The following is a 15,626-nucleotide window of genomic DNA, read 5'->3' on the forward strand; positions in this document are numbered from 1 at the left end:
GTCCGGATAGACTGCCCATGTGCACCCCGAGGGCCTGAGTCACAAAGGGAAACGTACACTCTTGTATATTCACAAACTTCGAGTTGATAGTAAGTTTACAGCTGCAGAGACTCCGCACATAGAAAGCTACGACAGGCCTGTTTGCAGAATCCTCCGAGTGAGGAGACCCTGCAGACCTAAACTTACTATAGACTCGTAGCTTGTGAATGACAGAAGCGGAAATGTACACAAAAGTCTAAGTTTTCTTTGTGACTCAGCCCCAAGTGTGCACCGAGTGTGATCTCGCGCACCTTAGGAAGGGGCAGAAGATGCTTTCTGTCTGCAGTGATGGGTTGTGTCTTCAATTTAGTGTCACGGGTGTGTAGTTTGTCCTGGCAGTTCTGTTTGTTGGAAATAACGTGGCGAGAGGCAATCTGTGAACATCCTGCACACCCCAGGAGGATGGGGGACCCCCCGGTTGGGGGCAAAGATTCCCTCTGTGGTGCATCGTTAGGAGTGGGGGAGGTGTTGGGGAGAGGTGCCCTCGGTGGAGGGTGTGGGCTCTTAGGATGCTTGGTCCTGGATGGTACTGGAGGGGCAGGGCCCCTGGAGTGGAGGCTGCTGGACAGGCGGCCCTCCTTGGTGGCTGATGTGGGAGGGCATGTTTCCCAGCTGCTGTGGGAGGGCAGGCTTGCCCTGGCCAGGAGAAAGATGCTCTCCTTTGGTGGAAGGAACGGCCCGCTCCCTGGGTGCAGGAGAGAGACTCCTCTCTTGGTTGATGCTGTGGGAGGGAGGACAGGAGAGAGCCACCTCCCTGAGTGGAGGATGAGGGAGGGAGGGCAGGAGAGAGCTCCCTCCCTGGGTGGATGCTGTGGGAGGGAGGGCAGGAGATAGTCCCCTCCCTGGGTGGATGCTGTGGGAGGGAGGGCAGGAGATAGTCCCCTCCCTGGGTGGATGCTGTGAGAGGGCAGGAGAGAACTCCCTCACTTGGTGGATGCTGTGGGAGAGAGGACAGGAGAGAGCCCCCTCCCTTTGTGGGTGCTGTGGGAGGGACGGCAAGAGAGAGTCCCCTCCATATGGGGATGTTGTAGGAATGAGTGCAGGATAGAACCCCTTCCTGGGTGGATGCTGTAGGAATGAGGGCAGGACAGAGCCTCCTACATAGGGGGATGCTGTAGGAATGAGGGCAGGAGGGAGTCCCTTCCCTGAGTGGATGCTTTAGGCGGAAGGGCAGGAGAGACCCCCCGGTCTAACCCCCATTGCCTCTTTACCCTGCAGGAGATGCCCGCTCGCCCTATGTGCCCCCAGGGCAGTTTGCAGTCTGGAGACGAGAGGACCCGCTGGACCGCCCAGCCCCCCATGTGAGTCTTTCTTGCAGTGTGTGCTCTGTCTGCACGTGTCATCTGCGGCAGGCCGAGAGGGCAAGTCTACAGAAGTATAGAGATGGCGGGATGGAAGTCTACCAGAAGCAGGGTAGCTAGCCATGGAGGTGAGGGCTGGCGAGGGGAGTGCTGAATGCAGGGGTAAATCGGCTAGTGCCGAGCTGTACCCGGCTGAACTATTAGCAGGGTAGTGAGCGGCGCAAGGAAGTGAGGGTGAGCGAGGGAAGGGCTGGGTGTGGGTGTACAGTAAGCAGGGTAACGAGTGGTGCCAGGAAATGAGGGTGGGGGAGTGTGTGGGTGAACTGTAAGGAGAATAATGAGCGATGCCAGGAAGTGAGGGTGAGTGAGGGGAGGGCGGAGTGTTGCATGAACTATTAGCAGGGCAAAGAGCTACGCCAGGAAGTGAGGGTGACGAGGGAGGACAGGGTGTAGGCGAACTATAAGCAGGGTAATGAGCGGTGCCAGGAAGTGAGGGTTAGCCAGGGCAGAGTGTGGGTGTACTGTAAGCAGGGTAATGAGCGGTGCCAGGAAGTGTGAGCGAGGGGGAAGGCTGGGTGTGAGTGAACTATTAGCAGGGTAATGAGGGTGAGCGTGGGGAGGGCTGGATGTGGTGAACCGTAAGCAGAGAAATAAGCGGTGCCAGGAAGTGTGGGTGAGGGAAGGGAGGGTGTGGTGAACAGTAAGCAGGGTAATGAGTGGTGCCAGGAAGTGAAGGTGAGTGAAGGGAGATCTGGGTGTGAGTGAACTATAGTGAGGATAATAAGCGGTGCCAGGAAGTGTGGGTTAGCCTGGGCAGAGTGTGGGTGTACAGGGAGTGCAGAATTATTAGGCAAATGAGTATTTTGACCACATCATCCTCTTTATGCATGTTGTCTTACTCCAAGCTGTATAGGCTCGAAAGCCTACTACCAATTAAGCATATTAGGTGATGTGCATCTCTGTAATGAGAAGGGGTGTGGTCTAATGACATCAACACCCTATATCAGGTGTGCATAATTATTAGGCAACTTCCTTTCCTTTGGCAAAATGGGTCAAAAGAAGGACTTGACAGGCTCAGAAAAGTCAAAAATAGTGAGATATCTTGCAGAGGGATGCAGCACTCTTAAAATTGCAAAGCTTCTGAAGCGTGATCATCGAACAATCAAGCGTTTCATTCAAAATAGTCAACAGGGTCGCAAGAAGCGTGTGGAAAAACCAAGGCGCAAAATAACTGCCCATGAACTGAGAAAAGTCAAGCGTGCAGCTGCCACGATGCCACTTGCCACCAGTTTGGCCATATTTCAGAGCTGCAACATCACTGGAGTGCCCAAAAGCACAAGGTGTGCAATACTCAGAGACATGGCCAAGGTAAGAAAGGCTGAAAGACGACCACCACTGAACAAGACACACAAGCTGAAACGTCAAGACTGGGCCAAGAAATATCTCAAGACTGATTTTTCTAAGGTTTTATGGACTGATGAAATGAGAGTGAGTCTTGATGGGCCAGATGGATGGGCCCGTGGCTGGATTGGTAAAGGGCAGAGAGCTCCAGTCCGACTCAGACACCAGCAAGGTGGAGGTGGAGTACTGGTTTGGGCTGGTATCATCAAAGATGAGCTTGTGGGGCCTTTTCGGGTTGAGGATGGAGTCAAGCTCAACTCCCAGTCCTACTGCCAGTTCCTGGAAGACACCTTCTTCAAGCAGTGGTACAGGAAGAAGTCTGTATCCTTCAAGAAAAACATGGTTTTCATGCAGGACAATGCTCCATCACACGCGTCCAAGTACTCCACAGCGTGGCTGGCAAGAAAGGGTATAAAAGAAGGAAATCTAATGACATGGCCTCCTTGTTCACCTGATCTGAACCCCATTGAGAACCTGTGGTCCATCATCAAATGTGAGATTTACAAGGAGGGAAAACAGTACACCTCTCTGAACAGTGTCTGGGAGGCTGTGGTTGCTGCTGCACGCAATGTTGATGGTGAACAGATCAAAACACTGACAGAATCCATGGATGGCAGGCTTTTGAGTGTCCTTGCAAAGAAAGGTGGCTATATTGGTCACTGATTTGTTTTTGTTTTGTTTTTGAATGTCAGAAATGTATATTTGTGAATGTTGAGATGTTATATTGGTTTCACTGGTAATAATAAATAATTGAAATGGGTATATATTTTTTTTTGTTAAGTTGCCTAATAATTATGCACAGTAATAGTCACCTGCACACACAGATATCCCCCTAACATAGCTCAAACTAAAAACAAACTAAAAACTACTTCCAAAAATATTCAGCTTTGATATTAATGAGTTTTTTGGGTTCATTGAGAACATGGTTGTTGTTCAATAATAAAATTAATCCTCAAAAATACAACTTGCCTAATAATTCTGCACTCCCTGTATATAAGTAGGGTAATGAGATGTGCCAGGAAGCGAGGATGGCGAGGGGAGGAATGGGTGTGGGTGAACTATAAGTGGGGTAGTGAGCCAAGAAGTGGGTAAGTGAGGGTAGGGCTAACCCTACTTCCAGCGTACCCAGGTTCAGCCCTACTTTTGCCACCCTTAGCTCCTGGCATAGTTCATTACCATGCTTCTACCATACACAGACTCAGCCCTCTTCTCATCACCCTGTTTCTGGCATCACTCACTACCTAACTTCCAGCGTACCTGACTTCAACCTTCTTCTGGGCACCCTTACTGTCTGGCATTGCCCTTTACCTCACTTTTAGCATCCCCGGGTTAAGCCCTTCCTTTGCCACCCCTAGTGTAAGGTATCGCTAGCTACCTTACTCATAAGATATCCAGATCCAGCCCTCCCTTCACAATCCTTATTTTCTAGCGACGCTCGTTACCATGCATCTAGCATACCCAGATCAAGCCCTCACCTCCCACCCTTACTTACTGGCATTGTTCGTTACCATACTTCTAGTATACCTGGATCTGACTCTTCCTTTGCCCCTCTCACTTCCTAAAAATCACCCATTACCCTGTTTCTAGCACACCCAGATCTCACCCTCACCTTTACTTTCTTACATCACTCATTACAGTACTGCTAGCATAACATTACCCAGCTTCTCAATTAGTAAACATTTTTAGAGAGTGCAGCAAATCACCCGTGAGGGTCTCAAGGGGCTGGAGCTGTAGGCTGCTGCGTGGAAGAATGATCATTCGAACATCCACGTGTTTAGTTCACTTCTGACTCGTGGGAGTGATGGTGCGGTCCTGAGCTGCAGGGGGAGGTTGTTTCAGGCCTTGGCTGCCAGGTGTGAGAAGCGTCCTCCGCTGTTGCCTCAACTGGTCCATAGGGTGTCTGCGAGGGGGAGGGAAGCTGATCGTAGGTGTCTGGTCAGTTGGTGGAAGGTCAGGTGTTTATTGATGTATGCTGGTCCTTCCTTGTGCAGGGCCCTGTAGGAGTGGGTTAGCATCTTGAACTGGAATCTCTTCTGAATAGGGAGCAAGTGTAGTTTTTTGAGATGGGGCGTGGTGTGGGTCCTTCTGGGGAGGTAGAGTAAGAGTCTTGCCACTGAGGTCTGTATTGTCTGGAGTCTCTTCAGGAGGTGTGCTGTGATTCCTGCATAGTATATATGCAGAAACAATGGCCTACAGGTAGGGATAGATTATATCATTATTTACAAATACAGTGCTTAATACTGTCTTTGTTGGATTAGTTACTTTCCAAAATTTATTGCAATTATTTTATGTGTGAGGCAGACAAAAAATAATTGGTGAAATGAATACAACCATCAAAGTATTTACATAAGAAGACAGACTTAAAATTAATACCAACATAAACAATTGAATTCGCATTTTCTTCTTAATTCAATTGAAGCCACCATCTAGCTTCTCAGTCTGATGATTGACCATATCATTACTAGAGGGCTGTGCCCAACAACCTTTCTTCATGAGACATTGGTGGTTACATTCTCAGCATTCTGGTTGTAATCCACTGTGTTACGATGATTGGAAATTCGCATATATGCAATTGGCAAATACCTATATATTTGTTCAGGGTATTTTGCAGAGCGTTTTTGCTGATTTTTATGAAGCTGACTCCGATTAACGAACCCAATCTCGCCATTTTAAGTGTCAACGCGTTTCGGCCCTTCCACTCGGGGCCTCTTCAGGACTATCGATGGGCAACGTCACCTCTGTTATTAGCAATGTCCAGATTCTATTTCAGGACGACCCGTGAGAGATTACTAACAGGAGCGTCTCTTTGAATCTATAGTCATCCCTCCTTAGACTGTTTGCTTGTGCCAGGTGGTCACACGCGGCGTTTTTAGCTGGCATATAATAACAGGGCACTGAAGGTTTCTTATTCACCTCGGCGGCTGAAGTTACGGTTGGAAGAACTACACAACCGTTTTTTCACGTCACTCCTTCGGGGACATGCCTTTCCTGCATAGAGCATGTTTCCGTAGTCCAGTCTGCTAGTGATGAGAGCCTGCGTGACGGACGAAACCGCACCAACTTGTTTATTCATGGATAGCTTGCTATCCAGGATGATGCTGAGGTTGCGAACGTTGTCTTTTGGGGTGGGGGTGTGCCGAGCTCTGCGGGTCACCATGTATCAGTCCATGGCGAGGTGTTGTTGCCAAAGATGAGGACTTAAGTTTTTTTGGCATTGAGTTTGAGACAGTTGACATCCAGTTTGCTGTGTTCATCATGCATCAGTGGAAGTTAGCTTTTGTGGTGGGGAGAGATCCGGACAGTGAGAGGATGAGCTGTGTATCATCGGCGTAGGAGATGAAGTTGAGTCAGTTTGATCTGACAGTAAGGGGTGGGGGGGAGAGGGGTCATGTAAGTGTTGAAGAGGGCCGGGCTGAGAGATGACCCTTGGGGACTCCACAGATCATCTTGGGCTCTGAGGTGAACGTTAGGAGACTGATCCTTTGGGTTCTGCCGGTGAGGTACGAGGCGATCGAGTTGAGTGCGTTTTCCTTGAATCCTGATGTGCTGGAGTCTGTTGATAAGGATGTGGTTCATCCACGCGGCGGATAGGTCCAGGAGGATGAGGGCTGCTGATTCCCTCATGGTCCAGGAGTGTCTCACTTAAAAATGCTCCTAGAGGAATTATTTAGATAGAGTATGCGTACATATTATACAGTCTTCAATTAATGAATAAGACAACTCCGTACTGTTAAAATCCAATATATTACTCCATAGGGTTCAGGAAGTTCAAAAACATGTAGAACAATTCCTACGAATGTCCCTTTCATAAACAACAACACTGTATATAACCCCTCTAGATCATAAGATTAAATCCCCACTGCAGATCCAGGAAGGGGTTATAACCCTCCTCATGACAGTTCTGCGCAATAATTGCCTGGTTTTCAGTCCCAGTTCAAGCAATATCATGGACTTTCAATTCAGCAGCTTGTCAAATGAGAAGGTAATGACGTTTCGGCCTGTAGTGGCAGTCAGAGGTCCGTCAGACCATCATCAGGACTCAGTGTTAAATAATACAACAGGTTGCAAAAATAGGCTCTGTAGCAACACACCAGGTGACTTCAACCTAGAAGCCCAGGTAAACAAATCTTTTAAATATGGGACCGCTAGCGTCTGTCTCCACCCACATCTGCTCAACAGATGCGAATCAGAATCTGATGATTCAATCTGTGGCAGCAACCTGGGCTGTCTAAATGCTGTGGTTAGCTCGAAATCCAGATTGGGAGGAGTACAGGAGACTTCTAGGTGTTGGGTCAGCGCTGGTTGATCAGAGACTGGGTCGTCAGATTTTTTTTTCCAGGAGAGGCCTCACTTCAGCGTGCTCCCAGACCTCTGGGAAGGGGGCCACAGTGATGGAGGTATCTAGGAACTTCCTGAACTTGTTGCAGATTGTCTTGCTTCCGAGGTGAAGACGTGGTGGAGGAAGCATTTGTGGGTGCTCCCGAGTTTACGGAGTTCATGATGGAGATAGTGTTTTACGTGATGAGTTCCCAGCGGGTGAGGTGTTCAGGGTTTGTGTTCCTGTATGTGAGCTGGTTGATACTGTCTGCGGCGGAGGGTTGGTGTTCAAAGATTTCGTAGATAGTTGAGTTCTTGTTGTGGAAGAAGTCCACAAGGTTGTCGCACAGTTCCTCGGAGGGAGTGATGTCATTCTCAGTGACTGTGGGATTGGTGAACTCTTTCACGATAGCGAAGAGTTCTTTGCTGTGGGTTGTGCTGGCTTTGATACGGTCAGCTAGTGGTTTAGGGTGGCCCTGAAGGCGGTGCAGTCTTCTGTGTTTTTTTACTGATGCGTCACTTCATTTCAAGTTAACAGTTGCATTTGGAGGAGTGCAGTTCCTCTGTGAAACAGTTTGCTCTTTTGCTTTGTTCTTGGACCTTGGCTGTCTTGGTGGGACGATGGTGTTGGTGCATTCTGTGATCCATTGGGAGAAGCTCTTTGCTGCCTGTCTAGGGTTGTGTGTAGAGTCTGGGAGGTGGGAGCAGAGAGCGTTTCACCGGTTTTCTGATATCTTTTTCCAGTTTCTTTGTGTGGATCTGGGGGGGGGTGGGTAGGGTACCAGAGTATGTGTGTCTAGCGATGGTTAAGTGTATACTGTGATGGTTGGACCAGATGAGTAGTGTGGATGTTCTCGACTGTCGCTGGCGGTGAAGATGGGGTCGGTCGTGTGTCCTGCGATGTGGGCAGGGTCAGTGACGAGCTGCTTACGGCTGATTTTGCTCAAGCTTTCCAGGAGGCCAGTGGAGTTGGAGTCGCTAGGGTCATCGAGGTGAAAGTTGAGGTCCCCTAAGAATATGTAGTGCTCGGAGTCTATTGCTTGCGGGGCGATGAGTTGCAGGATGGTGTTGCTGGGGCGTGGTCTGGAGGCAAGGGTGCCTCTGATGGTGCTTTTCCCGTCAATGTGGAGTTGGAAGTTGAGGTGTTTCATTGCTGGTGTCGGGTCATCGGGGATGTAGTGCAGCGGATGGTGTCCCTGTAGATGCTGGCGATTCTTTCTCTGTGCTTGTGGGTTCGTCCCGGTGTGCTCTCTTGTAACCATCAGGGATGGCGGTAGCGATGTATGATGCAGACTCACTGGATCCCTTACTTTCTGGCATCACTAATTACCCCGATTCTAGCATACTTGGATTCAACCCTCTCCCCTCCTTTACTTACTCCCATCAAGGGTTACCCTCCTTCTAGAATACCCACATCCAGCCCTCCCCTGGTCCATCCTTACTTCCTGGCATTACTTATTATCTAACTTCCAGCACTCCTGAATCCAGTCCTTCCCTCACCCTCCCTACTTCATGGTATCACTAATTACCTTACATCTAGCATATCCGGATCAAGTCCTCCGCTCACCTACCCTGCTCGGGCATTGTGCAATACCTTCCTAAAATACCAGGATCCAGCCCACTCCTCATAACCTTTAGTTCTTGCCATTGCACATCACCTTACTCCTAGCATCCCAAGGTTAAACCCTCCCTTCGCCACACCTGTTGTCAAGAATCGTAAATTACTTCCTCGTGGCATACTCACATCCAACTCTTCCCTCGCCACATGCGTACCTCCTGGCATTCATTACCTTACTTCTTTCATAGCCAACTTTAGCCCTTCCCTTACCATCCTTACTTCCTGGCACAGCTGAATACCATGCTTGTACCATACCAGACCCAGCCCTCATCTGGTCAGCCTTAGTTTTGGACATTTGTCACAAATTATCTTCTAGCATACCCGGGTTCAACCTTCCCCTTGCCACCCTCACTTTCTAGCACTTCTCTTTATCCTACTTCTAAAGGGATCCAGCCCTCCTCTTGCCACCGCTACTTCCTGGCACCGCTAATTACCTTACTTCTAGCATCCCCGGGTTAAACCCTTATCTTTGTTAATCCCTCCTTCACTCGTCGTTAGCTACCTTACTTCTAGAATACCCGTGTTAAACCCTATCTTTGTTAACCCTTCTTTCACACATTGCGAATTACCTTACTTCTAGGATACCCACATCCAGCCCTCCCCCTCACCACCCTTGCTTTCTGGCATCGTTCAGTACCCTATGTCTAGCATACCAGGACCCCGCCCTCGCTTCACTGCCCTCACTTTCTAAAATCACTCATTACTGTGCTTCTAGCTTAGCTGGCCCATTCTTCCTCTGTAAATCCCCCACTTCCATGCACCACTCATTACCATGCTTCTGTCACACCCAGGTTCAGCCCTTCCCTCATTCCTCTATATCCTGGCATCCCTCATTACCCGACTTCTAGGATCCCCTGACCCTGCCCTCCCCTTGCCACCCATATTCCTAGCTACTTGGATCCAGGCCTCCCTCGCAACCCTTACGTTTAACACTACTTTTAGCGTACCCAGATCCCACTGTCACCCCTCACACCCTGGCATCACTAAATACCCTGCATCTACCGTACCGGGCTCCACCCCTCCCTCGCTACCCTGCCATCCTGGCATTGCTCATTACCCTGCTAATAGTTCACCCAGCCCCCCCGCTCATCCTCCCTTCCTGACACTGCTCAATACCTTTCTTATAGTTCACTCACACCCGGCCCTCCCCTTGCTCACCCCCACTTTCTGGCACCAGTCATTACCCTGCTTATAGTTCAAGCTTGGAGAGTCCTCTCCCTGGTTGCTGCCCGCCCCCTCCCTGGTTGCTGCCCGCCCCCTCCTCTTAGGCGGTTATGGACAGTTTGTCGCCTCTCACTTGCTGCTTTGCTCTTCTTCCAGGATATGATGGATTTTGTTAAACAGATGATCATTAACGATCCTGAGAAGTTGCAACAGTTGTCTTATGGAAGTTCACTTGGATTAGCTGAGATTATGACAAAGCTGGGTAAGTTGAGTTATCTGTGATCTAACCACACAATTCTGACCTATGCCTTCCCTCGGCTGACCACAGATTGGCTTCAGCAGAGAGTGTTAATATTCATAAGCAGTAGAATATTTTATCCTGGCTATGAGGTGATAGGCCCAGAACACTTTACATAAAGAAATGTATTAATCTCACTGCAGCAATGTCCCTCTGAACTTGACGGTTTTAATTGAAGTAATAGAACACGTGGCCAGTTTTTCTGGGTGGAAGTCAGGCATTAGCCTTGTCAGAGAGAACGGCTCTGGTGCCTTAATGCAGACTGTGCTGAAGAGTTATTTCTCTGCGTTATTCTTGGCTTCTACTGTGCTCTCAAAACATCATTAGTATTTAAAACTCTTCTGTCTTAAAAACTCTGATGCTCAGTAATTTCCCTGGTGCTGCATTTGTTGTCGCCCTTAGTGGAGTTTTGACTACTACATTGGGTAAGCCAAGAGTATAGAACGTCTGCAGATGGTCCGCCTTTCCTGGAGAGCAATGCTTACCCACCGTCAGTGAACAAGTAAGGACTATTATTCACTTCCTGTAAGGCCCTAGAGATGCTGATAGATACTGTCATGATAAAACCAGAGAGATGCAGTTGTTCAGGCAGGACCAGTAGTCACTTGCCACACAGTGATCTTACACCACCTCCTACCAACAGAAAGCCAACAGGCCCATTCCCAGAACACCAAAGGCACACTTGGCTGCGGCAGCCACTGCTCCGCTGAAAGGTTCCTGCTACTGAAAGATCAGTACCAATGTCAGGCTTCTGTAGTGTCTTTCTTCTGACTCACTTTCACTCCAACCAAAGTGCGGGTTTGGCTTTATGGCTGTAAACAAACCATGATGGATAAGAAAGGTTTCCATAATGGATGCCCTCATTAAACCTGTTCGCAATATGCGGGTTCTGCAGTTTTCATCTCTCGACGCCAAGGACATATTGTTTGGGGTCAAGCTTACTTGTTTTTGTCCTCAGGCCAAGTAGATACCTCTTGACAGCCAGTTCAGAGTGCCACAGCATGGATCTATGAAAGAGAACTAGTAAGTTATTCAAACTTGTATTCATGGTTCATTAATGCAAAACATTTACTGCTACAGTGAGCACTCACAGGACGTGCAGTGATCTAAGCTTGCTGGTCTAATATAAAAATGTGCTTCCTAAATGTTTGAACTACTTGTAATACAGAATGCTCATGATTATATGCAAATACATGCAGAATCCTGAAAGCAGGATTGTTGATAGTTTGCTTTAAAAATGAAATATACACAAAAAAGGTTTGATAACTCTGAAACATGGTATCTAAAGTGTATAGACGCCACTTCTTTAAAAAAATGAATAATGGCAAATCAGTGTAAAACCATTATGGACAGCATAAAGCTAAATTAGAGGGCCAGATCCCAAAAGTGACCTGCAGTGTATGTCCTTGCTCTGGTGTATGTATGACTTTCAGGAATTCTCACACGTTTTACAAAAGTAGGCCTGGACTCAGTCTTCCTAGCACACTATCTGTTAAGCGACTGGAAATTTTCTTTCTCACAACCCCAGCATTTTTTTGTTTTTTTTTGTTTTAGCCGCCATGTAAAAAGTTGTACTTCTTCCCTGCTCAGGAGTTAATTTCTAACCCTTTCCAGTATGAGAAGAGGTTAGAGAAGAGTTGGTGAATACCCTTAAACAGTGTGTGGCTGTGCGCAGCCTCGCAGGACATTCCAACCTTGTGACACCACGCCCTACTCTTGATGGGCAGAATGCTTTAAGAAAGGCCTATTAATCTTGATTTTGAAAAAAAAAAAAAGGTGTCTAGGGACCAAAAATCTTCTTAATGAGAATCTTCATAATGGGAAACCAGGTGTGCATGTATGTAGCTTTCAGATGATTCACACATACAAACAGTCCCTTACGCTTCCGTGACACACCTCTGTCCTCGTGCACGCTCACTTCAGAAGAGTTAGAATATAAATTGTTGCCATTGTGAGAAACTGGCCTGGTGTTGGGTTGGGTACCTAAGGTACTTACACCTTATACCAGGTCCAGGTATCCTCTATTAGTGATGAGTAGGCAGTGCCTAGAAGCCAGGCTCTCTAGAGGTAGCTGTGGATGAGCAGCCAAGGCTTATCTAGGAGACATGCAAAGCTTATGCAATATCACCACAGTCACACAGCACTTACACACATGAAAGAGAACACTGTGTTACAAAAATAAAGGTACTTTATTTTAGTGACACAATACCAAAAAGTACTACAAAGGCAACCCTCCAATTGGAGGTAGGTAACACACTAGATATGTACACTAGTAATCAGCAATAGGTATAGAAAGTGATAGAAAACACTGCAAATGCAGTTAGACAATAGTGACCATAGGGGGAGCCCTAACCATATACTTAAAAAATGGAATGCGAACACAGGACCCCCACCAAAGGTACACAGTGCCCCCTAGTGACTAGGAGGAAAGGAGTAAATTACTAGATTTTCCCCAAACCACCCAGAAGGAAGGAAAAGAAGAAAATGAGACACCCAGACAAGACTGCAAGGAACCAGTGGTGGATCCTGAAGAGGAAGACCTGTGGAAGAAGGGGGCCAGGTCCAGAAGTCACAGAAGAGTCCAGGAGGAGTAGGAGCCACTACCCACCCAGCTGTGGATGCAGGAGTTGGTCGACGGTGACGCAAAGGAGGTCAGCACTGCAGCCCTGGAGTCAGTCAAGAGTTTGTGAGGGATGCAGACGATGTCCCGTGCTGGAAGAAGAAGCCCACGACAGCAAAGCAGCACCCACAGGAGTCCCACAGGATGGGGACACAGGAGTTGCAGAAGAGCCCACGCAGCACAACTGGAGAAGGGTCCCACGCCTGAGGAGGACAACACAGAGGGCTGGGGCCTGGAGCTACACGTAGGCTGAAGACCCTTTTGGAGGAGATGCAAACAAGCCTTGGCAACTGCAAGAGATGCTGTGCACAGGGTGCTGTCCTATGCAGGAAGGCAAGGGCTTACCTCCACCAAAGTTGGACAGCTGGCAGAGAGGAACAATAGGACTACTCCGGACCACCACCCATTATGCAGGATCCACATAGCTCACGATGAGAAGAGATCCACGCAGCTGGTCGTCATTGCAGCAGGTGCCTGCGGGTGCAGGGATGTGACTCCACTCCAAGGGAAATTCCTTCTTTCTTCTCATGCAGGCTGAAGACTTGCCGCCCTCAGAGGATGCACTGCTGGGGAAATGTTGCAGAAGCTGTGGAAACAATGTTGCAATAAGAGTCTTCTTCGTGGATACCGATTGTCAGTTCCTGGACGGTCCAGTTGCCGTTCCAGTGGCTAGAGATCAAAGTATGGTTGCAGAGGAGTCCTGCTGGAATCTAGCAAGTCCAATCTGAAGACCCACCCAAGAGAGAAACCCTAAATAGCCCTGAGAGGGGGAGCACCTATCAGGAGGGGGCTCTGACGTCACCTGCCTGACCTGGCCCCTCAGATGCTCCCAGAGGTCTCTGCCAACCTTGGATTCAAGATGGTAGAACGCATGGACCCGCTGGAGGAGCTCTGGGCACCACCCCTGGGGTGGTGATGGACAGGGGAGTGGTCACTCCCCTTTCCATTGTCCAGTTTTGCACCACAGCAGGGTCTGGAGGTCCCTGAACTGGCGTAGGCTGGTTTATGCACAGAGGCCACCAAATGTGCCTTTCAAAGCAAACCAGTGGCTTGGGGTGGGCTACCCCTCCCAAGCCAGTCACACCTATTTCCAAAGGGAGAGGGTGTTACCCCCCTCTCACAAAGGAAATCCTTTGTTCTGCCTTCCTGGGCTTCAGCTGTTCAAGCAGCAGGGGGGCATAACCCGGTCTGAGTGGTGGCTGGTAGGAGCAATGCTGGGGGTCCTCAAAGGAGCCCCCCAGAGTGCATGGAATCATACTTCCAAATTTGGCAACAGTATTGGGGTATGATTCTGACATGTTTGGTACCAAACATGCCTAGGTTCGGAGTTACCATTATGTAGCTGGAAATAGGTAGTGACCTATGTCCAGTACACGCATAAAATGGCGTCCCCGCACTCACGAAGTCCATGGGAGGCCATCAGAACACTTTGCATGGGCCCCCTATGGGTGGCAAATACATGCTGCAGCCCATGGGGATCCCCTGGTACCCCAGTGCCGTGGGTACCTTAGTACCGTATACTAGGGAATTACATGGGGGGACCAGTATGCCAAATGTGGGGTGAAAATGGTTCAAGTTACCAGGTTAGAAGGGAGAGAACATAATCACTCGGGCCCTGGTTAGCAGGATCCCAGTGACAGTCAAACACACTGACAAACAGGCCAAAGGTGGGGGTAACTGTGCTAAAAAGAGGCTACTTTCCTAAAGCCGTTATCACTTTTAACCTTTCCTCTAGATCCAGCCCAGCGATACCCCTATTATGAAGCAGGTGGTGAAGATGATGAGGACGACGACGCATATTTAGATAGCTCCGATGAAGATGATGAGGATGAATCGGATTCTACCAACACAGCTACTTACTGTGGACTTCAGCGAGCCTTCCTGACATCTCAGACTCCACCAAACCCGTCATCCAGTAACCCATTCCATAGTTTTAGATTCCCCCTGCAGCATAAAGTTACACCTGCGGTGAGTGTGCTCTGTCGATTGCCGGCAATCCTTATTTTGTATGATATGTGTCACCTTCAGAGTGCTGGGAACCTGTTCCAGGCTATTGACAAAGCCCGCTAGACCATGACTCCTAAATTGTCACTACAAGATGGCTCAGTTCAACACTGCCCCCCTGCCACGTTATGGCTGTCAAGTCCCACGTTTGAATTCCGGGATGGGCGCCTTGAGTTTCCATCCCTTTGAGGTTGGTAAACTGGTACCAGTGAATTTATTTTTAGAAACACCCGTTATTATCATGGATTAAAACATCAGATGATGTGGTATAAAACACTATTTATCATACTGGATTTGTAGATCGTGACTTGTCACCTGCGAGGGTGGAGTGGGGGGCGGGTTTAGAGGGAGGCAGAGCTCATAAGTCTGTAGGGGTTGTGGAATTTCAGGCAGTGGTTGATGTAGGCTGACCCTTGGGTGTAAAGAGCTTTCTAGGTGTGGATCTTCAGCATGAATTTGCATCTTTTCTGGATGGGAAGCCAGTGGAGTTTCCTGAGGTTGGGGTGGGGGAGAGGGGTGGGCCCTATAAAATCGAGTTGTTTTATTCCCTTGTGATTGGACAAATAGATTGAGGCCCCAGTAGGTCACCTGCCCTGCGGTTGGGTGAGGATTTTGTTCAGCTCTTACACACCACAAGAGCTGTATCAATCACGCAGACACTCTTGAAATCAACTTGTGGTTACTATAAAAGTGTTGGTAGAATATCACGACCTGCATTCATTTTGTTACCAAAATAAATATGAAATGCTACTTGTTGCAGATGGACAGCAATACAACATACATTGATTTTAGAAATAGGCACCGAGGCGTAGAACGGATGTCCCAAAACAGGACAGAGGCACTTCTGAGTACCTGAATTAATTC

The 15,626-nt window shown here is 48.6% G+C and overlaps 1 protein-coding gene across 1 annotated transcript in view; it reads left to right on the top strand.

The window, feature by feature from the left end:
* TTC31 (tetratricopeptide repeat domain 31) overlaps nucleotides 1–15,626 on the top strand; it is a 165,111-nt gene that overhangs the window by 18,227 nt on the left and 131,258 nt on the right. Inside the window, exons 2-4 of the mRNA XM_069205761.1 lie at nucleotides 1,258–1,340; nucleotides 9,997–10,102; nucleotides 14,494–14,726. Of these exons, the coding sequence (XP_069061862.1) occupies nucleotides 1,258–1,340; nucleotides 9,997–10,102; nucleotides 14,494–14,726 (422 nt within the window). The remainder of the gene's footprint in view (nucleotides 1–1,257; nucleotides 1,341–9,996; nucleotides 10,103–14,493; nucleotides 14,727–15,626) is intronic.

Source organism: Pleurodeles waltl, chromosome 1_1 (genome assembly GCF_031143425.1).
Source record: "Pleurodeles waltl isolate 20211129_DDA chromosome 1_1, aPleWal1.hap1.20221129, whole genome shotgun sequence".
NCBI lineage: Eukaryota > Metazoa > Chordata > Amphibia > Caudata > Salamandridae > Pleurodeles > Pleurodeles waltl.